This window comes from Biomphalaria glabrata, chromosome 1, assembly GCF_947242115.1.
Source record: "Biomphalaria glabrata chromosome 1, xgBioGlab47.1, whole genome shotgun sequence".
Lineage (NCBI taxonomy): Eukaryota > Metazoa > Mollusca > Gastropoda > Planorbidae > Biomphalaria > Biomphalaria glabrata.
In genome coordinates, this window is record NC_074711.1 from 34,068,664 (window position 1) to 34,093,211 (window position 24,548).

General features: G+C 36.4%; 1 protein-coding gene across 1 annotated transcript in view; it reads left to right on the forward strand.

Moving 5' to 3' along the window:
- LOC106078782 (G-protein coupled receptor daf-37-like) overlaps positions 1 to 24,548 on the forward strand; it is a 171,519-nt gene that overhangs the window by 127,133 nt on the left and 19,838 nt on the right. The window contains exon 3 of the mRNA XM_056033584.1: positions 16,654 to 16,828. Coding sequence (XP_055889559.1) covers positions 16,654 to 16,828 — 175 coding nt within the window. The remainder of the gene's footprint in view (positions 1 to 16,653; positions 16,829 to 24,548) is intronic.

The window sequence follows — 24,548 nt, forward strand, 5'->3', positions numbered from 1 at the left end:
TAAACGGGACGGACGAACGGACGGACGGACAGACGGACAGTCAGACGGACAGACAGATAGACAGACAGACGGACAGACATTTTACACAAAACTAATAGCGTCTTTTCCCCTTTCTGGGGCCTCTAAAAATGTAGATATTTTTTTTTCTGTACAGAATTTGTCTCTTCTTTCGTGGCATTTATTAAGTGGTCTTTTCAAACACAAACGCTTAGAACTGAAAAAAAAAAGAAAAGCATTTTCCCATTAGAAAAGATAAAACATTCATAGATAGAGATATATAATTTCTTGTAGAGATGCAAAACATAAAAAAAATTATTTTATTTGAAATCTTCTGAATTTCATCATCTGATCAAAATACCAAAGAAATGTAGTTTGGAGCAGATTCTTACACAAATACTTATATGCTATTAGTATTTTTCTTTTTTTTTATTCTTTTGTAAACTTTTATTAATAATAATTTTATTTATTAAAAGCTGTAAACAAACAAAATGTAGTCCCAAGGCGCTGTGATAACATTTACAAAGACAAACAAAAAGAGCTAAAATGGCACATTAATCGAAAAAAGTTTTAAACAGGTAGGTCATTAACGGACGTTACAATTCACCTATTGGTCGCGTGACTTAAGTTAACAAAAGTCACGTGACCATTGCGATAGACAAACTATTATCTTTTTTACGAAAGTCATCTAGCGGTACATATATATATATATATATATATATCATGGGCGTAGCCACGATTTTTTTTCGGGGGGGGTGGGTTTAATCCACCCCCTCCCCGGCAAAAAAATATACTTGTGTGTACATAATCTTTATTACATTCTGACCCTTCATTCTTTCGGAAGACGTTTATTATGCCCTAGAATTTCTTCCTAGAGTTAGAGGAAAAATTGTAGACTCCCCGTCATAGTTAGCAAGGGGGTCTGGGGGAGCGCTAGGAGCTCCCCCAGCGCGGGGCGGAGCCCCGCCGCCAAGCACTATTTCTGGTATTAAAAGCCAACAAAATGCATATTCTGTGGTATCTACAGTGCATTTTCCTGCTTTAAAAAGTTTTATTTCAAAAACCTAATGTGCTATTCCTACTGACTTAGACCCTCCCGCGCCGTTCAGTGCATTTGCCGTCAAGCTGTTTCCACAAAAATCACTCACTGATAATGTCTGAAGCATCTTCCCACCTGCTCTAAGGACCTCCATGAAAGTGTGGCTCCAAGTTGTACTTAATAGGATGTCATCGCAACTCTTATTATGCGCAATTCATTTTGTCGGATAACATGTCCCGCAAACCTCATGCGACGCCCTGTCACAATCTTACTAAGGGGTCAACTCCCAGTTCGGCATAGGATTTCCTTGATTTAGACCCGATCTCTATAACTGACTCCTAAAATCTGTCTTAGCCATCTTTGTTGAGCCACATTTAGTGTTTTTACAATTTCGCAGATGAATATTCACTGCACTTTATTAATGGAGCCCCGCCACTGGTATAAATGTGTAACATCTCTTGGAATCAGGTGACTGTAGTTTGCTATAGATTTTATATCGAAAATGAAAGTTTTATCGTCAAAATCATCAGTTGGGGGTTTTAAATTAAAAAATCTCTCGAGTTGTGTTTTTTTAAATTCAAAACCCCATTTAGCTACGGTCATGGTAACTGTAGTTTGCTTTAGAATAATATATGAAGATAGAGGTTTTTCCACCTCAAAATGCTCTGTAAGGGGATTATAAACTCAAAACCATCTGGAGGGGTTTTAAACTTTTAAAAAAAGTCATCTGTAAGAGAGGGGTTTAAACTCAAAACACACAATTGGCTTGGCTACGCTCAAATAATTTTAGTGTGTAATTTGCTTTTTTTTATATTGAAGAGGTATTTTTTTTAGCATCAAACCCCTCTGAAAGGGGGTTTAAACTCAAAACCCCTTTTGGCAACGCTCATGACATTTTGAGTGCGTAATTTGCTTTTTTTTTTACATTGAAGATGTATTTTTTAGCTTCAAACCCCGCTGGCGGGGGGTTTAAAACTGAAAACCCCTTTGGCTACGCTCATAGATTTTAGAGTTTGTAATTTGCTTTTTTTTTATATTGAAAAGGTATTTGTTTTAGCTTCAAACTCCGCTGGAGGGGAGTTTAAACTCAAAACCTCTTTTACTACAATCATAGAATTTTGAGTGTATAATTTACTTTGTTTTTAATATTAAAGAGGTATTTTTTACCTTCAAACCCCGCTAAAGGGGGGCTTAAACTCAAAACTGAGTCAAAACCCATTTAGCTACGCTCATAACATTTTGAGTGCGTAATTAGTTGTTTTTTTTATATTGAAGAGGTATTAGCTTCAAAGACTACTGAAGAGGGGAGGGGGTTAAACTCAAAACCCCTTCAAATTTTGAGTGTGTAATTTGCATTTTTTATATTGAAGAGGGGGTTAATGGTAAATTTTGGAGGGGGGTTTAAAATCAAAATCTTCCTAAACTGTGCTCTTGGAATTAAGTGATTGTCGTTTGCTTTTTTTTTTTTTTTTTTTTTTTTTTTGGTTTTGTTTTATAGAAGACGGGGATTTAACTGTTAAAACCCCCTAGTAGGGGTTTTAAACTCAAAACCCCCTGGTAGGGGTTTTAAACTCAAAAAAACCCTGGTAAGGGGTTTTAAACTCAAAAACCCTTGGCTGTGCTGGAGCAAGTGATAGTTTAGTATTAAAATCTCACCGAAAGTAAACAAAATCAAAGCAAAAAAACGGTCACTAAATTCCGACCCCCCCCCCCCCCTGAAGGGATTTCATTTCGGGGGGGGGGTGAGCCCCAAAAACCACCCCCCTGGCTACGCCCATGATATATATATATATATATATATATATATATATATATATATATATATATATATATATATATATATATATATATATATATATATATATGATTAAAAAATAACAGACACCAAAGTTAGCTTCCCACAACTGGTCAAATATTTTCAAAGATTAAAATGATCTTGTCTGATCTGTTTACATCACACACACTACAACCAAGCGGTTCTGATGTTATGTTAGTAAAGTCAGAATGTTCAAAAGGCGTAGACTGCCATAGAGGCAGACTAGACAGAAACTAATGAAAACTTTCATCTAATTCAACATCGGCAATCTCCGTTTCGAATCCACGAAGTTAAGTTCGGCTTTCGCTCAACATCGGCAATCCACGAATCCACCAAGTTGAGACAAGCTATGCTAGGGTTGAGTTTTGCATTTTTGGTAACCAGAACAATAAGTGACAAACTTAGTCTTTGGAAATAATGCCAAGTCAAGATAAGTGACAAACTTAGTCTTTAGAAATAATGCCAAGTCAAGATAAGTGACAAACTTAGTCTTTAGAAATAATGCCAAGTCAAGATAAGTGACAAACTTAGTCTTTAGAAATAATGTCAAGTCAAGATAAGTGACAAACTTAGTCTTTAGAAATAATGCCAAGTCAAGATAAGTGACAAACTTAGTCTTTAGAAATAATGTCAAGTCAAGATAAGTGACAAACTTAGTCTTTAGAAATAATGCCAAGTCAAGTTTCAATATATTTTTCTAGAGTTTATTTTTTGAAGACAATAATTTTAAATTGTGGTATTCTGTAATGATACTCTGTTAGTGCGAGCTTAAAGAAACTTTTTCTAGAACTTAATAGAAGAGTTCCTAGAGCCCTCTACGTCCAGCTAGTCAACTAATGTAGACCAGGACCCAATGCTTTGTAGTTTGGTAGCATTCAAAAGTGTAAGAAAAAGAACAGAAAAAAGAAATTGAAAGAATGAACATGAGAAACTTCTATAGTAGAGGTGAAGGTCGTAGCTAGAGTTTATTTCATCACATTTTCAGATAGTGTATTTTATTTCCATTTCTTCTCAATTTAATCTGGCTAGAGTTTGTATTTAAGTCCGTCACGAGAGCATCGTATAAAACAACCGACGAGCCTTTATCCGACTTTCATAAATGGCTTCACGTTGTTTCTACCGTCTCATTGTTTTAATACTAATTTTAGCGAGACCTTGTTTCATATTTTTGTGCTTTTTTGTGTGTGTGTTGTTTTTTTTTAGATATAACAAATTTACTTTCCTTAATTTTTGTTTCGAGACCCAATTATTAAAGTGCTTAAGTTTTCGTCATTTCCCAGGTCTGATCAACATTTGCTTATCTTGTTTTGATCAAGTTGTTATTTTAGCTTTTTTATTTATTAACAAATCAAATTGTTTACATGTTACGCGGAGATGTTTAGATAGCATTTGAGCCGCTGTGTAATCAACTCTCTTCTCTCAATGTTCTTCTCTCTCTCTCTCTCTCTTTCTTTCTTTGTTTCTCGTTCTCTCGTTCTCCCTTTGTTTCTTTCTCTCTTTGTTTTTTTGTTCTCACTATTTGTTTACTTGGCCTAGTTATTCAAAGAAAGGATTGCGTTGTAATGGTATATCATTTGATTAGAATATTTTCTGATCAATACACAATTACATTTCAAACTCTTATCATATTTTCACTTAAGTTGCAGAGAAAAGTGTGTGGAGTATGGCTTAAAATTTCTAAGTTTGGATGAAGTCATAACTTTACACACATTTGTTGAGCACTAGATCTAACTGTTACACGCCGCAAGTGCAAAGTTTTGATTGTTAGGCATCGAACAAGCACATCATGATCAAATAATAACTAGGCTGAATCATTTCAAGCTTCAATTTCCTATATAGAAGTATGACTTGATAGATACCTTGATCAGACGACGAGGTGGCCAAGCTTATATCAAATCTGTTAATTATGATCTAGGTTCACAGTCAGCAATAAACAAACAACAACCATTAGTGTCATGGCGGAGAATGATACTTTATTATATTGAACGCTTGCACCTTTGCGCACCATATCAACATCCCCCTTTCTTTAAAAAAAAATAAAACATTTCGGGGAGTATCATAGAAAAAAATAAAACAAAACCACAACATAAACAACTAAACATAACATACATGTATACGCTTCAATCAATATGAAACATATCACATTTAAAAATCAACATTCAATAGTTCATTAAGACACATAATCATTGAATCTTGTCGGTTTCTTCAACTGATCCCTTGGTCGCAGGGAATGATGAGTTGATGAGTGGCGAACTTGTTGATCCTGAGTTCTATTGTCCTGTATGTTGTTATCAGTATCGGGAAATATATCTTCTTCTGTTTCTCTGTTCGGTCTAATATGCACTCTGTTTCTTTGGTACACTGCACCATTGTCACCTCGAATAATGTAAGCTCTCTGATTGACTTGAGACTGGATTCTTCCACGTCTTCATGTAGGGTCATTAGGAGATTGGAAATAGACCATCTGTCCAGTTTTCAGCTGACTTAAATTTCTTGACCTCTTATCATAAGATGTTTTTACACTCATCTGACGTTTTTCTTTCCATCTCATAATGTTCTCTTGACATGTAGAAATCTTAATGTTACTCCTTTTGTTTGGTATCAGTGTTCGAGTCATCCGACCAAAAAACATCTGAACTGGGCTTAGATTTGTGTCTTGCCTTGGAGTATTTCTAAATTCCAGAAGAGCTTCATAAGCATCTGACTTTGATTCTCTAGATTTCTTCATTATGTTCTTCAAAATTTTAACTGCTGACTCAGCCTTTCCATTGGATTGATGGTGTCCTGGAGAAGATTTCAAATGAGTCACTCCCCATTCCATCATAAATTTGGAAAAATATTCCGATGTGAACTGAGGTCCGCTATCAGATATACAAACTTTGGGCACCCCATATCTTGCAAATAAAACTTTCAGTTTCTTTATAATTGCGTGTGTTGTTGTCAACTGCATGTTTTCTACCTCTATGAAATTTGAATAATAGTCCACTATGGCTAGATATTGTTGGTCACATATTTGAAATAAATCAATTTCAATCTTGTCCCACGGATTAGAACCTATTTCGTGCTGTATTAATTCTTCTCTCTGATTTGCTGGTTTATTTTTCTGACAAATGTAGCATGAGTTGGCTATTTCCTTTATTCGAGCTGATAATCCAGGCCAGAAAACTGTTTCTTTTGCTCTTCTTTTCATTGAATCTACTCCCAAATGTGCTGCATGGAGTTTTTCTTCTATTTCCTTGCGAAGTGATATCGGTATGATTATTTGTTCTCCTTTCAACAAGAGTCCGTCTTCGTATGTTAACATGTCTCTTAGTGAAAAATATTGTTTGAGTTCAGGTAAACTATTATGTTTGTCTGGCCATCCATTTAGGATATACTGAATAAGTGTTTGCATTGTTCTATTTTTCTCTGTCTCGATTCTGACTTTCTCCAGCACTGCATGATACTGCATCTGGTATTGCCAGTCCCACTGTATTGACACAAACATCAGGGATATCACTCTTTTCCTCTGATGGGTCTCTACTCAAAGTATCAGCTATGAACAAATTTTTGCCTTTGACATATTGAAACTGGATATCGTAACGATAAAGACGCATCATTAGACTTTGTAGCCTTCTCGGAGCAGTACTGAGTGGTTTTTGAAGGATGTTTTCCAGTGGTTTATGGTCATTCTGAACTATAACTGTCCTGCCATACGTATACTGGTCAAAACGTTCCAAACCAACAACCACTGCTAACAATTCTTTTTCAATCTGTGCCCATCTTTTCTGAGTATCAGTTAATGATCTAGAAGCATATGCTATTGGACTGCCATCTTGTAATAACGCTGCTCCTAACCCATTTTGGCTACTATCTGCTTGTAATGTAAGCTCTTTGTTAGGGTCAAAATATATCAATGTGCCAGGAGTCGATATTTTCTGTTTTATCTTGTTGAAAGCTCGTGTGCATTGATCAGACCAAACAAATGGTGTGTTCTTTCTGATCAACTCTGTTATGGGCTGTAGTAAATCTATCGACAAGTATGGAACAAATCTTGCAAGATATTAAACCATGCCACAGAATCTTCGGACTGATGAAATATCTTTTGGAGCATTCAAACTCAAAATCGCAGATACTTTGTTCGGGTCTGGTTTTATTCCTGCTTCAGTAATAATATGACCCAAAAAATTAATTTCAGCTGTTCTAAAAACAGACTTTTCGTGGTTCAGTTTAATCTTCTTTTCTTGACATCTCTTCATCAGCTCTCTTAGGTTAATATCATGATTTCTGAGTGCTTCTTCTTTCGTTCTTCCTCTTCCTACCACTATAATATCATCAACGTAATTGAAACAGCCTTTCAGTCCTTCTAGTGCTAGATTTAATCGTCTCTGAAAAAATTCTGAACTCACTTTCAGTCCAAATGGTAATCGTTTCCATTTGTATCTACCAAAAGGGGTTATCATTGCTGTCAAATTAGATGACGCTGTGTCTAGTCTGACATGCCAGAAAGCTTCTTGCACATCCAATTTGCTGAATATTTTGGCATCGTCAAATCTGCCAATATGTCATCTAAAGTAGCAAGATTATAGAATTCCCTTAGTAAAACTTTATTCAGGGCTTGTGGATCTATGCAGATCCTAATTTTTCCATTAGCTTTTTCCACAATTGCCATCTGACTCACCCACTCTGTAGGCTCTATCACTGGTTCTATGATTCCTCTCTGCACTAGGGTCTTTAACTCCTCCTTAACTCTTTCTTGTAAAGCAATAGGGATCTTTCTACACGGCAGAACCTTGGGCTTAATGCTGCTATCAATCTTTAAAGACACTTCTCCTAAGTCACCCAAATCACCAGTAAACTTTGGACTACAGTCTTCTTCTTGGTTATTCACCACTGATGCTATGAACCTATCTTTATTTACTTTGATTAACTTCATTCTTGTTAAAGTTTCATGACCTAGAAGGCATGCTAGATTATTTGGTACAACTATATATTCCACCTCAAATGTTTCGTTAGTTTTCTCATTTCTCGTCGTTAGAGAGGCTTTCCCTATGGGTCTCATTTCAGTCTTATTCCACATTAGTAATCTTTGCGTTGCCTTTTCTATCTGATTCTTATTTACGTATTTTTCCTGGATGGTATTTACATCAGCTCCACTATCCATTTGAAACCTTACACGGTGACCATTTACTGTAATAACTGCTGTCATCCTTTTCATTTTGTGGTTCTCCAAATTCATCACCCATTCATTTTTTACCATCATGACATCATCTCTTGTGTCCGACTGTAGCTGTCTTTCATCGTTAGACATATCATCTGACACCTGCTGAATTTTCTTTTTGCACATCACAGCAAAATGATGTCTCCCCTTGCATGCTAGGCACATTTTACCCCATGCAGGGCACTTTTCTTTAATGTATTCGTGAATCCTTCCACAATACCTGCATTTACCTTTCTGAATGTTTGTTCTTGAAGGTGTTGATACTTTCTCAATGATTGGAGGGTCGGCTTGTATTTGTCTCAACTGTTTGTTGGCGGTCTCGTATGCTCTGCAAATATCTCTGCACCTTTCCAATGTGAGACTACTATCTTGTAGCAATTTCATTTTGAGGCATTCATGTCTAATACCAAGAACTACTCTGTCTCTAATCAAGCTATCTTCCAAGCGTTCAAAACAACACGTTTTTGCAAGTCTTCTCAGATTTGTTATGTACTTTTCAATGTCCTCGCCGTCTTGCTGTTCACGAGTATTGAAAACATAGCGCTCATAAGTTTCATTCGTTTTTCCAATGCAAAAACTTTCAAATTTGTTAACTATTTCTTCCATCTTTCTTTCTTTTCCCTTCTCAATTTCAAGACCTTCATATATGTCCATCGCTTTTGTTCCTATAATTGTTAGAAAGGTGGCCACTCGGACCTCCTCTGATTCTTCCGACAATTTAGTGGCTAACTCATAGTTTCGCCAGCTCCGGTGAAACTTTTGCCAATTAGCGGCCATGTTTCCTTCTACCTCGAGCGGCTCGGGTACAGGAAGGAAATTTCTAGCTGCCATTGCACGGCGTAGCCTTAAATTGTTGCCTATTTATTATTGCAAACAATAAACCTTTATATACTGATTAATGATTACCTCTGATCATTAATATACCGTTGCCACCATGTTAATTATGATCTAGGTTCACAGTCAGCAATAAACAAACAACAACCATTAGTGTCATGGCGGAGAATGATACTTTATTATATTGAACGCGTGCACCTTTGCGCACCATATCAACAAAATCCCTCTGTCTTGTTAAAAAGTTTGTACACGTTATTTCTCCCACACCCAATTTCTGACCAAGTATAAATTTTGCAAAATTATTTCTTTTACCTAACAAAGCAAGAATCAATAACAAAAATAACCATTTTAGTTAATTAACTTTTGGTAATTAATTATTTTGTTTGGTATCTCGAACAAGGGAAGAATTTGTACTTGACTAATGAGGTGATATACGTTGAATTAGCACCTTTTATACTTTGTAGGTCGCCGCTTTAAAGTTTGAACAATTGATAACTATAAAACCTATTTTCATAAGCGATTCTCGGGCGGACTGGTTCGTGTGTTGGCTTGAGGAGGCTGAGGTGGCAGTAGCCCTAGAGTTCGAATTCAGGTCGTTTACCGTTTTTGATTTTATAAATGCATTTAAAAAGCTATCACCCAAATAAACCCTTCTTTCTCCCCCCTACCCCTTTGCAACTGATACAGACAGTGATAGGATCCTAGCGTTTTGAGAACCGCTGAAAGTATGGAATTGCACTAGGCCTAAACAAAAAAAAAATTTAAAAAATTGGTAAAATAGTTCTAATCGCGCAGATTTATTATTGTTAGTCTAGATCTTGAACAAATTTAATGACATAACTGAACCAAACTTATTGGTATAACCATACGTAATAAAAGCTATGTTTTTTTTTTAAAAGTGTTTTATGATGTTTTACTTGTTTTCCTTAGGGGACGACTAAAGCTCCAATTCCACAATGGAGTCATACAAAACGGCTTCTCCCCTTTAAGGGTCACTAAAGCTCCAATTCCACAATGGAGTCATACAAAACGGTTTCTCCCCTTTAAGGGTCACTAAAGCTCCAATTCCACAATGGAGTCATACAAAACAGCTTCTCCCCTTTAAGGGTCACTAAAGCTCCAATTCCACAATGGAGTCATACAAAACGGCTTCTCCCCTTTAAGGGTCACTAAAGCTCCAATTCCACAATGGAGTCATACAAAACGGCTTCTCCCCTTTAAGGGTCACTAAAGCTCCAATTCCACAATGGAGTCATACAAAACGGCTTCTCCCCTTTAAGGGTCACTAAAGCTCCAATTCCACAATGGAGTCATACAAAACGGCTTCTCCCCTTTAAGGGTCACTAAAGCTCCAATTCCACAATGGAGTCATACAAAACGGCTTCTCCCCTTTAAGGGTCACTAAAGCTCCAATTCCACAATGGAGTCATACAAAACGGCTTCTCCCCTTTAAGGGTCACTAAAGCTCCAATTCCACAATGGAGTCATACAAAACGGCTTCTCCCCTTTAAGGGTCACTAAAGCTCCAATTCCACAATGGAGTCATACAAAACGGCTTCTCCCCTTTAAGGGTCACTAAAGCTCCAATTCCACAATGGAGTCATACAAAACGGCTTCTCCCCTTTAAGGGTCACTAAAGCTCCAATTCCACAATGGAGTCATACAAAACGGCTTCTCCCCTTTAAGGGTCACTGAAGCTCCAATTCCACAATGGAGTCATACAAAACGGCTTCTCCCCTTTAAGGGTCACTGAAGCTCCAATTCCACAATGGAGTCATACAAAACGGCTTCTCCCCTTTAAGGGTCACTAAAGCTCCAATTCCACAATGGAGTCATACAAAACGGCTTCTCCCCTTTAAGGGTCACTAAAGCTCCAATTCCACAATGGAGTCATACAAAACGGCTTCTCCCCTTTAAGGGTCACTAAAGCTCCAATTCCACAATGGAGTCATACAAAACGGCTTCTCCCCTTTAAGGGTCACTAAAGCTCCAATTCCACAATGGAGTCATACAAAACGGCTTCTCCCCTTTAAGGGTCACTAAAGCTCCAATTCCACAATGGAGTCATATAAAACGGCTTCTCCCCTTTAAGGGTCACTAAAGCTCCAATTCCACAATGGAGTCATACAAAACGGCTTCTCCCCTTTAAGGGTCACTGAAGCTCCAATTCCACAATGGAGTCATATAAAACGGCTTCTCCCCTTTAAGGGTCACTAAAGCTCCAATTCCACAATGGAGTCATACAAAACGGCTTCTCCCCTTTAAGGGTCACTAAAGCTCCAATTCCACAATGGAGTCATACAAAACGGCTTCTCCCCTTTAAGGGTCACTAAAGCTCCAATTCCACAATGGAGTCATACAAAACGGCTTCTCCCCTTTAAGGGTCACTAAAGCTCCAATTCCACAATGGAGTCATACAAAACGGCTTCTCCCCTTTAAGGGTCACTAAAGCTCCAATTCCACAATGGAGTCATACAAAACGGCTTCTCCCCTTTAAGGGTCACTAAAGCTCCAATTCCACAATGGAGTCATACAAAACGGCTTCTCCCCTTTAAGGGTCACTAAAGCTCCATTTCCACAATGGAGTCCTACAAAACGGCTTCTCCCCTTTAAGGGTCACTGAAGCGCCTTTTCCACTTTGGGCTACACTAAAAACGACATGTCTTTCAAAGAGAAATAAATAAATAAAGACACAAATAACTCTTTTCTGACCATCTTCTCTAAATATTTCTCTTTTTCTATATTTCCCTCTCTCTTTTTTCGTACTCTCTCTCTCTCTCACTCTCTCTCTCTCTCTCTCTCTCTTTATCTTCTCTATTCATGTGAAGTAAATGAGCACGCTATTTTAAAAATGAAATACACTTAAATGAATTGCTTGGCTAAAAGCCTTAGGAATAGATTACATAGACATTCAGTTGGGTTAGTATAGAAATACACGAGTAAAAATATGTGATGCCCGCTTTTTTAAAGAGTTCCACACATGATTTTCTTATACACATTTTGATGTCGACGTTCCTTTCTTAGCATAAATGACGTTGTTTTCTCTCTTAAGTTGCTCGATTCTTCGTTAGACATTGACAACACAGTCCCCCTAGTCTGTTTGTTGCGATGCAAGAACTCATTCATTATCCGGCGTCATTTTTAAATCAATAAAAACTAACCTATTACACAGATAGCAACGTCTATGCAATGGCCACGTGGTTATAAAGCCTAATTAGGAGACATGAGCATTAAACGAGTGCAAACATGGAAGAAGCTTCGCCCGAGGAACAGAGAAGACTCTTGTTTATACCCGCATTAGCGTCGTTAGCAACGAAAACGTTTCTCCAGCTAGACTCCACCGAGAAGATAAGACACTGGTGGATTCAGAAGCACTGGTAGGAACGGCAGGACAGATTAAGATGGATCGTACTATCACTTGCGATAAATTATTTGAATGCGGAAAAAAAACAACAACTTAAGCATTAGTGGCAATCATCGAGGCGCAGATAAATTTATTGAGTTGAACTTTCATTGGAGATTTTAGTGCACCCTAGGGAATATCGGCATCTGTTGTTAAGTCTGAAACTTTTTTGGTTCTAATGAATTGTGTTTAAAGTCTTTTACATTCAAGTCTTTTAGTTGTCTTTAATGTCACTTTAAGCAAGTCACATAAATAACAGCTTTTTTTTTTTAGACAATTCCTTCTTTACGAAGATGACGACTTTGAATAAGAACGATTACTTTGTTCTTTACATCTAATGAATGATCGATAAAAACATTGAAACCTTACATTACCCCGTCCCGATAAACTATTATGGGATGCAAAATCATGCAATAAGGGTTGAATAGTCTATAAAATGACCCATTAAGCTATAAGATTACTCAGTAAGCCATAGGATGACTCAGTAAGCTAAAAGATGACTCAGTAAGCTATAAGATGACTTAGTAAGCTATAAGATGGCTCAGTAATCTATAAGATGGCTCAGTAAGCTATAGGATGGCTCAGTAAGCTATAAGATGACTCAGTAAGCTATAAGATGACTCAGTAAGCTATAAGATGGCCCAGTAAGCTATAAGATGACTCAGTAAACTGTAAGATGACTCAGTAAGATATAAGATGACTCAGTAAGCTAAAAGATGACTCAGTAAGCTATATGATGACTCAGTAAGCTATAAGATGGCTCAGTAATCTATAAGATGGCTCAGTAAGCTATAAGATGGCTCAGTAATCTATAAGATGGCTCAGTAAGCTATACGATGACTCAGTAAACTATAAGATGACGCAGTAATCTATAAGTTGACTCAGTAATCTATAAGATGACGCAGTAATTTATAAGATGGCTCAGTAATCTATAAGATGGCTCAGTAAGCTATACGATGGCTCAGTAAGCCATAAGATGACTCAGTAATCTATAAGATGGCTCAGTAATCTATAAGATGTCTCAGTAATCTATAGGATGGCTCAGTAAACTATAAGATGACTCAGTAATCTATAAGATGACGCAGTAATCTATAAGATGGCTCAGTAATCTATAAGATGACTCAGTTAGCTATTAGATGACTCAGTAAGCTATAAGGTGACTCAGTTAGCTATAAGATGGCTCAGTAAGCTATAGGATGGCTCAGTAAGCCATAAGATGACGCAGTAATCTATAAGATGGCTCAGTAAGCTATAGGATGGCTCAGTAAGCTATAAGATGACGCAGTTAGCTATAAGATGACTCAGTAAGCTATAAGGTGACTCAGTTAGCTATAAGATGGCTCAGTAAGCTATAGGATGGCTCAGTAAGCCATAAGATGACGCAGTAATCTATAAGATGGCTCAGTAAGCTATAGGATGGCTCAGTAAGCTATAAGATGACGCAGTTAGCTATAAGATGACTCAGTAAGCTATAAGGTGACTCAGTTAGCTATAAGATGGCTCAGTAAGCTATAGGATGGCTCAGTAAGCCATAAGATGACGCAGTAATCTATAAGATGGCTCAGTAAGCTATAGGATGGCTCAGTAAGCTATAAGATGACGCAGTTAGCTATAAGATGACTCAGTAAGCTATAAGGTGACTCGGTTAGCTATAAGATGACTCAGTAAGTTATAAGATGACTCAGTAAGCTATAAGGTGACTCTGTAAGCTATAAGATGACTCAGTAAGCTATAAGATGACTCAGTAAGCTATAAGATGACTCAGTAAGCTATAAGGTGACTCAGTAAGCTATAAGATGACTCAGTAAGCTATAAGATGACTCAGTAAGCTATACGATGACTCACTAAGCTATAAGGTGACTCAGTTAGCTATAAGATGGCTCAGTAAGCTATAGGATGGCTCAGTAAGCCATAAGATGACGCAGTAATCTATAAGATGGCTCAGTAAGCTATAGGATGGCTCAGTAAGCTATAAGATGACGCAGTTAGCTATAAGATGACTCAGTAAGCTATAAGGTGACTCGGTTAGCTATAAGATGACTCAGTAAGTTATAAGATGACTCAGTAAGCTATAAGGTGACTCTGTAAGCTATAAGATGACTCAGTAAGCTATAAGATGACTCAGTTAGCTATTAGATGACTCAGTAAGCTATAAGGTGACTCAGTTAGCTATAAGATGACTCAGTAAGCTATTAATAGTAATAGTAACTATTAAATGATTGCGTCATCCAAAAAAGAGTGACGTGGAGGCTGAGTGGTTAAGCACCTTGCTTCCGAACCTGGGATCCTGAGTTCAAATCTAGGTGAAGACTGGGATATTGAATTTCAGGATTTTAAGGGCGCCCCTGAGTCCACCTAACTCTAATGGGTACCTAACTTTAGTTTGGTAAAGTAAAATCGGTTGGTCGTTGTGCTGGCCACATGACACCCTGCTCGTTAACCGTTGGCCAAAGAAAACAGATGACCTTAACATCATCTGCCCTATAGGTCTCAAGGTCTGAAAGGGGAACTAACTTTACCTACCTAAAGAAATCTATTATATGACGCAGGAAACTATTACGTGACTCAGCGTTTAGATTAAGAATATCCGATGACGTAATAAACTATTAGACAAAACACAACAACTATAAAGTAAAAACAAAGGGCTGATAGATAACGCAATGAGCTACTAGATTACACATACAGATATTGCGTAGATCAGAACGAGATAAGCTGATGCAATGTGACGTGAGAGGAAAAGAAAGTTTGTCAGTGGGTTCAATTATTAAATGAAGCAAAAAAGGAAACTATTATATTTTGTAATTGGCTAGTTAATGATGCAATTAGCTTTGGGTGACAATGAAAATGAGCCGACAAAACTCCTGAAAGAGTCTTAATTATACAAGCGTCGGAATTGTTCTCTCAATCCAATTTGTTTTTAGTATGACGCATATCAGAGCTGGCCTTAGGCATAGGTAAACTAAGCAGGCACCTAGGGCCTCCAGTTTGTGGGTGCCTCGGACAGGACTCATAACAAATTTTAAGAGAGGAAATAGCTAGACTTGTGCCCACTGTAACTGCACTAGGTTTTTAATTAATTGCGTTATTTTTATTTTTCTATTTTATTTGGGGCAACCACATTCACTTCGCCTAGGCCCTCCAATTATCTAAGGCCGGCCCTGCGCATATGAACAAAGGATACGCAAAGAATATTTAAAAAACTTTATCAAAATTTGTAGCCCAGAAAATACCAAAACCTATTGAAAATTACAAACTCCTCATCAAAACTCTGGACTGAAATATTTCAACTTAATACGGAGGAGAGATTCTATCAAAGACAAGAATAGACTGCCACTACATTCACTCCATCCCGATTCATTTTCTTCTAAGTTATCTAGGTCTGAGCTTGCGCTCTAACGACATTCTATTTTTAGCAACTTTTGCTAATTAGATCAAATCACGTGATTAGATAGACAAAAATGTCGACATACATAAACAAATGACGTAATACTAGAGCACAGACTGATGCGTCCAAGATAGAGGACTGAATCAACAGCTCTACGAGACTCGTCATCAGCTTCTATTCAGTGTGTGTGTGTAGGACTAGCGATCCGGACCAGTGGTTTCAACGTAGTCTACTCGGCTATCTGGCAACGAAGTCATGAAGTGGAGCTTTGATTTCCAAACAATCAAGATCTGATCCTTCGGTGTGCCGTCACAAAATATATGTATGATTATAGTTTTGTTCCCAGACTGCGTGTCCGTAAAGAAACAAACTTATCTAAGGGTGATATTCAGAGTTCGCCAATGGTAAAAAAAAGAACAACACAATGCCTTCCATGAATGTTGATTTTAGTAATAATTACGAATCACTATGGAAGTTCAATAACATGGTCAAATAATTATATTTGATTATTTATAAAATTAGCTTCCAGAAGATAATATAAAACCGTACACATTTATTTTATTGTAAGGGGAAACTATTGTTCTCAAGTATCACACAAAATAAGCACTTTATTTTTTAGTCGAATATTTACAAGTTATCATGCATTCCCTTGTTCTATAGAGTTTACAACCTAAAGTTGTATCCGTTGCTAAGAGTTTACAACCTCAAGTTGTTTCCGTTGCTAAGAGTCTACAACCTAAAGTTGTTTCCGTTGCTAAGAGTCTACAACCTAAGGTTGTTTCCGTTGCTAAGAGTCTACAGCCTAAAGTTGTTTCCGTTGCTAAGAGTTTACAGCCTAAAGTTGTTTCCGTTGCTAAGAGTCTACAGCCTAAAGTTGTTTCCGTTGCTAAGAGTCTACAGCCTAAAGTTGTTTCCGTTGCTAAGAGTTTACAGCCTAATGTTGATTCCGTGGCTAAAGTTTCGTTGTATTCCTCCACAGGACATTTCTCTTCTGAACCAGAACAATGGGGTGAACTTGTGAGACTTATTGGCAACAGCCTCTTGACCGCCATCGGCTTGGTGGCCAACACGTTCACCTTCGTAGTGATGAAGACACCAAGACTGAGGTACAAGTCCTACTCCCATTATCTCAGTGCTCTGGCAGTGTTTGACAGGTTAGTATGTAACATGTGACTATAGAAACAACATAGTTTATATTTATTTAGACCGCACGGTACAAATACCAAAGATTTCGTTTTAAATATCTAAATATGTTAAATTTTTAATACATTAGGTAGATTCATTAAATATGCATAAAATATATATATAATAAATTTGAGATCAGTAAAGATGTAATAGTCAAGGTTTTTTTTAGGCTTGGATAAGTGGACTACAACACCTAGCTATCTAGCTGAAGACATTGATGTTGGAATCTCGATGGACAAAAGAAATTCTTATATTCGAGATTTAACTCGAGCTGATTTGTGTTTGCTGATCGCCCAAAGGCAGCTCGTAAACTTTCATCCCCATATCCTGCATACCAGAAATTGGTTCAGAGCGCACTGCGAATGCTAAAGTAGCACTAAGTTACCCTGTTTTAAAATGACCTTTAGTCAGTGTTTCTCAATCTTTAACTGTGGCACCTCCCAAAGTAGGGTTTTGGAGATAGAGTGATTTTGTTATTATTATAATTACATTGTAAATATTTGCACGCATTCAATGAACTGATTGTTGCAAGGATATGGCTAAAGGTGAGCCTAGCCTGGATGATCACAAACTAATGCAGTGGTTCCCAAACGTTTTTTGTCTCGTAGACCCCTTGCCATTTTTCTGCTTTTCGATTGACCCCCTGCTTAACTTGTTTTGCTTTTTTGCAAATTTTAAAAACTAATTTTAGTGAGTTGAAGTGTGATATTTAATTTAAAGCTGCATATTAATTATTAAATAACAACTAATTTTTTTATGATAAAATTCATTCAAATTTAAACCAATTAAATGAACAGTTAATATGTATTGCTAGAATCATCAAACACACTGGAAATAGTTTTTACCCAGGCTTATCAACTGTTCCTACGGATGTTATGGTTCTATGGAGAGGACATTCAAACATTAAATTTTAATTAATTAATTTGCCTTAAGTATCATTGAAGAAGTTTTGACAAAGAGCAGTCACTCGTGTATTTCTTGATCATTCACGTGTCTACGGAACTGTTTTCACTAAGGGAGAAGGGGCGAAGGCGAGTTACTAGCGCCTTAGCCAGTAGGCTTCAAGCAAGAAGTTCTCATTAGCCACCCAGCAGAAGGAAAACTGAATTGAAAACTCTACTGCCTTGCAACTGTAGCCAAACAAGGGAAAGGTTTCGTGTTTCAAACTGAGGGGAAAATAAGCAGCTGGCGACCCTTAGGCAGTTTGCAACACACAGCGCTACAGTCTGTCAGAGCCTGTGACACCGCTGTGACACCCAAACTGTATGTATGTCCTTTGCAAAGAATCACTTAAGAAGCTTTTAATTTGATAGCTAATGCCACCGATGTGCCATTGAACTGTATTGTTGCTTAAAGAAATTCTTTTAATAATATCAGATGTAGGTTTGTGTAAAACAGTTTTCACAACTACAACGGCTGGTAAAATCAATGTTTTACTTTTAGTGTTTTCCGTATTTTGTTATAAGTAAAGAGATATTGTAAGACACTCAGAAACCTTCATCTTCCCTATATGATGTGGAAGAGAGATTTTTGTGGGTCTATTCATCTTTGAGTGTTCGAAAGTTTTTGAAATCTGTATTTATTTTGTCAGGGTGGCATTGTCTCTGATGATCCTCCAACCTAATTGGTTTCGAATCATTATAAAAAAAGCACTTAAGCAACTGATTGTTTGAAAAGGAAGGAATAAATCCCAATTTAAAATAATAAGTGCAAATCATATATTAGCGTATAAAATAATTACATTAATGGAATGTAAAAATTAAAGTCACGACCTGATTAAAGGAAATCTATTATCGTAGACCCCCCGTCGACATCTCATAGAACCCCAATTAAACTTTTCACTTTCGTAGACCCCTTGGAAGTCTTCGTAAACCCTGGGGTCTATATTGACCATTTGGGATTCACAGATCTAATGGATAGTTGATGAAGGATTAGTCTCTTGTTAAGATAAGATAAGATAAGATAATTTTATTGATCCAATAAAATAAAAATTTAGTTTGACTACAATTGACAACCTCAGCGTAAGTACTTTAAAAAAACAATATGGATGAAAAATTCGAACAACATTCACTCACGAAACACATACACACTCACAACCAGCGCTTTATGAATTGGACTTCTATGTACTTCTCGATGATGACAGATGATCTTGAAACACTCTGACCGATAGTGGGATAAAGGAGTTTTTGAATCTTTCTGTTTTAGTCCTAATGGAAAGGAGACGACCACTTCGTTCAGATCTTATGTAGCAGTGGTTTAATGGGTGCAGGTTGTCCTTAAGAATCGTGAGTGTTTTGGAAATGAATCTTTCTTGAAAAAAGTTCTTCAAGAGATGTTAGCTGTATCTGAGTGATATACGATGATTTTTTAATAAGTCTATGTCTTGAGCCAGTGAAGTATTACCATACCAGGGTAATGGGATATGGCAGAGGTCCTATCATTAGTTCAAGTGTTTAAAAGGGTATTACTATCAATGTAGAAAGAGTAACACGGAAAACGGATACCTTTGGCTAGAGAACATTGTATAGTTATACATAGCTAGTTTCAATTTAGAGCGGCAACCTATGAAGGGAACTAATTCAGCTTATACCACCACCCCAGTCAAGTACAATTTCTTTCCCTTTATCGAGATACAAACCTAAATAATTGATTACCAATAGTTAATTAACTAATCGTTTTTTTTCCTTGATTCTTGTGTTGTCAGGTAAAAGAAATAATTATGAAAAATTTCAGCTTGATCCGAGATTGGATGTCGGAGATATAACGTGAACAAACTTTTTACCAGACAGACAAACAGAAAGACAGACAGAAAGACAAACAGACATTTTAAATTGGTATAAGCTTTGTCAGTTTTCAAAAAAGGTGTGTTTTTTTTATAAACTTTTAAAAACAAAAGAGTTCGCTTTCAGAAGATTAAAAGTTGAGCTCTGCAAGCTACAAAATATCATGAAATCAGATTTTCAATCTATTTACATTTTGCCTCCACTGATTCACTCCGTCCGTCCGTCTGTCTTGTTATAATCTTGTACACGTTCTTTCACCCACTTCCCATTCCCCAATCAAATGGAAATACTTTGCCTTCCAATCAATTGGTCCGTATTAGTGATTGGACCACAGCGCACTGAGCATGCTATCAGAATGAAAATTGTGCTAAACAAAAACAATTAATTAAAAAATATTTCCAATCACATACATTTAGAATTGCTAGTCGAGATCTTTGAAGAATTAATGACATGCCTGTTACAAAACAATTGATGAAATTTCAATCCATATAAGCGAGATTCTTTAAAATACGATCTTTATATTAACTTGCCCAGTTTTTGTGATCTCAACGTGAGAGACTGATCACTTAAAAACTAATAGCGACGTTTCTCTTTTAGGGGAGTGGGGGGGGGGCGCTAAAATGGAATAAACATGTACCAAGTCTATAATGTCATTGGCTTGTCAAAATTGACATCTATTACAATGACTTCTAGTACAAGCCATAGAATTAATTAAAAAGACATCTTTTGTTCTATTTTTAACTCATGTCAGTACCTTTTTTTTAGCCTTTTAAACGTACACTTTTTCTCTTTCTTCACTCAATCACTTCACACGCACACACACACATAGAGATCTGGAAAAAAAGAGGAAATATATAGTTAGATTTATTGCCTTTTTTACTAAGGGTCTTTAAGCAACGAGTGTCCAGAGAGTACCGAGTGACCGGTCAGTGATGAACTAGCGTAGAAATGATGAAACTTTTTTTGTTCTCTTCCCTCTCTCTCTTACTCCCTCTTTCTTTCTATTTTATCTCTCCCTCTTCAGTTGAAACGCGTGCGTCCATTCCAAGCGATATTTACAGACATAGATCTATAAACTAGATTTAGCCTTCATGGGGCAAGGACATTAAAACACCTTCTTGTTAAGTGACCCAGATGTACTGATCTATTTTTAGTATCAGCGTGGAAAGTCAACAGACATCTATCAATCACTGGAATCGATTTGTTTTTATTTCCGCCTAGTTTTTGTAAGTTTAACAAAATGTTTAGATCCAAATACACTGTTACTGAGTTTAAAAAACAACAACAACAACTCAAATGTCAAACCTTGTCGTCGCTTGCTTGTTATGAAGGTAAAACTGTTTTTTTGACGGTACTATACTCTCGTGCAAACAAAATGATAGATGACTTGCCTACGATGGCAAGTAAAATAGAATACAATCAAACTCAAACTCCTCTGTGATTTGTTTCTCCCTTTTATTGGACTTTTTTAAAATCTAAAGCACGAGATACAAACCTAAAATACATTTATTTCAAAATTTAAATCAACTCTTTCTGTCTGGTTCATTTTGTTTTACACTTTATTTCTTCCAGTTCCAGTTAACTGATCATGTTGAAACTTTGTCTTATTAATTATTGATTGTGTCAAATTATGAATCAAGCAAGAAATTAACCAGTTAATTTATTAGTGTTTAAGTAATTTAGCTTGATATTGATTAAGGTAATACAGTCTTAATTATATAATTGGGTATAAATATACAGTTCTTCCCTTAGATAAGCTTTGTTTGTTTTTAAAGCATTAAAAAATATGTTTTGCATGTTGTAAACTTAGAATTTTTTTTTTAGCGAAGAAGTAAAATTTTCGCTTAAAAGTTGCGGTCCCAGAAGGTAACGTGTATAAACACATCTATGTTGCATACTAACAGGGAAAGTATGGGAATAATAATCTACAGCAGTGTTTCCCAAACAGTGTCCCCCCCCCCCCTCCCTGTGCTCCGCCTGAATATGTGATCCACGAACTACTGGAATAATTAATTTGTAGGAGGCATCACTTGAACTAATCTCTCAAAAATAAAGTGTACCGCTAAATATTCAGAATGTGCGGACTGTTCCGTTAGACCAAAAGTTTGGGAAACACTGGTCTACTGATACATATGACCGAGATTATGTGCGTTTAACTACAAATACTAGAAATAAACAAGGTTACAAAGACAGTTTGTGTGGAAACACAAACTTAAAATCGGCCCCAGAAGTGGTCCTCCCAGGCAGGCTTCAATATTTTCAGAAAGAACATCCAAATGAAATTATATCATAGACAAATGAGAGATAAGAATGGAGAAAGAAGGTTGACAGATCTTGTGTAGTGCCCCAACGGTGCAGCAGATCAAAGGATATTTGCAAGTGAATGCAAAGTTAGATGTGAACCTGGCCTAACTAGTTCCCCTTTCAGATCTTGTGATCTATAGGGCAGATGATGTAAAGTTCATCTGTTTTTGTGGCCTACGGTTAACGAGGGTGTCATGTAGCCAGCACAACGACCAACCGCCTTTACTTTTCCCCAACTAATGTTAGGTACCCATTAGAGCTGGGTAGCCTCAGAGGCGACCAAGGATTCCGAAGTTGAATATCCCAGTCTTCACCAGGATTTGAACCCGGGACCCTCGGTTCTGAAGACAAGTGCTTTACCACTCAACTAACGCGCCTCTCCAGGCCTAACTGAAGTCTTATAAATAATTTAATTGTTTTGAAAAGGCTCAATCTCTTATTCGAATCCTCAAAAAAAAAAAAAAAAAAAAAAAAATACGCAAAATAAAAAATGTTCAAGAAAATAAAATTCATAAGATTACTATTCGTTTTAAATTAGGTCTAACTTAAAATGCATACTAATTAGCTTTTTCTCTTTAAAAAGCTGCTTGCATAACTGATTTTAAAAATTAGATTTTTCGCTTTCAGAAAAAAAAAAGTAGCCGTTGCATCAGAACTTTGAATGGTCTAAAATATTGTGATATCGGATTTTCAATATCTTTTCTAGTTTACGAGATCTAAACGGGACGGACGGACAGACGGACAGACAGACAGACATTTCGCACAAAACTAATAGCGTCTTTTCTCCTTTCGGGGGCCGCTAACAAGAAAATAATGCAATGATATTATTTTTAATATTAAATTTGAAAGAAAACAAATAAATAAATATATTCCTATTTTTTGTTTAAATGATACAAATATTATATAAACTGACATTTTTTATTTTGCCTTTAAACAATAGAAATAAAAATAAAATGGGCAATGATGAGGAATGAAACCCACGACATTTGTAGTATTAACACGACGCTCTAATAACTTAGATATTCAAATAACATCTAAATGAATCTAAAATAAAAATTGCGGACATAAAAAAAAATTCTATTTTACATAACGCAGAGATTAGATGTAATTAATTCAATAATAAATGAAATGATTATTCTGAAATTTTCATAAAATATGTTGGTACGCAACACGAAATTTCATCTCAATAGGTGAATAAAAAGTTGTCAAAATTAATCATTTAAATTTTGTATTATAATACGGCGAATGTATAAGCTTGTAGCACTGAACTGAACATCAACAAACAAATGAATAGCGAGTTTCGCAAGGAACATCATTAAAAAAAATCTCTTTAAGCTACTTTCCGAGCAATACAAGACCATAGAAGCGTATTGACTTTAAATGACAATTTCAGAGTCTATTTCTGGTCTAACTACTATCGTGTACTCTACCATCAGTAATACATGTACTGTAACCAAAGTGGTCAACAGAAAACAAAACTTGTCCGGCTGCTTGAGGAGAAAATTACCCAATTTATTTCTGACCAATAGTGAGACGTCTTCTGCTAACGTATTCACAGTGTGAACCAATTGCATGCGCGCTCAACATGTGACTGGACTTTCTATTTTTAGTACAACTTACGATCAAGCAAAAGCCCAACAACAATTACATTTTTCATCAGCTTCTTGCATTTGAAAAGTTTTCTCATTATAGCCAACATCATAGGTGATTAGTAAATAGGTCATATCATTCTAAAAAACAAAGCCTATGGGAATGAATCTGCTTCAAATTACTAGACAAACCAATACGAAGTCTTGAAACAAGTCAGACATACGTTGAAACAGGAGATGGTATAACATCTAGCTAGTTCTTGTCATTTTAGTGTATTTTGTGAAAAAAAAGGAAACTTTGAAGAAAAAAGATGTCAACACTGCAAGTCATTGTTATGTCAGTGTTATGTCATTGTTAGGTCATCAGGAATTTTCAAAGTGTAGTTTTCATGCATATGGAGAGAGTGTTTCGACAGGGTAACTGACACTGACGTATTCACAAAGAGCAGGCCTGCAAAACATACAGAATGCAGCCAAAGTTTTTGTGCTCAGATAGGCCTCACAGGCTGTATGTCATGTTATTTTACATACAAGTAACAGGGGTTGGTGTTCAAACCCAATGGCGTCTATTTCCGGTTTGAGAAAAAAACGACGTTTTTGCCCATAGACGCAATAGACATAAAAATGTTTTTTGGCTAAGAAAGATAACTCTAAATTTAAAAAATAAACGAAAAAAAAATGTATCGAAAAAATATCTATTACTCAAAAAAAAAAATCAATGAACAATTTAAAAAATAGAAAAAAAAAGGTATTAGTTTTGAAATAATGTATACATTTAATGCCTTTAAAATGAAAGCAAGGTTTAAAAATACCCATTTTCCCGGTGAGGGTATCTACAAGGGGGCTTCGGGCCTTTTTTAAACAAAAATTAATACAAATATTAATAAAATTAATATAGCACATCTAGCTTTCACAGAGAAAGAGCTCCCCACTCTGTCGATTTCGTGCTGAAAGAGATATGATGAGCTCTTCAAATATGAAAGTTACAAAAAAATAATATTAGCATCACAAGA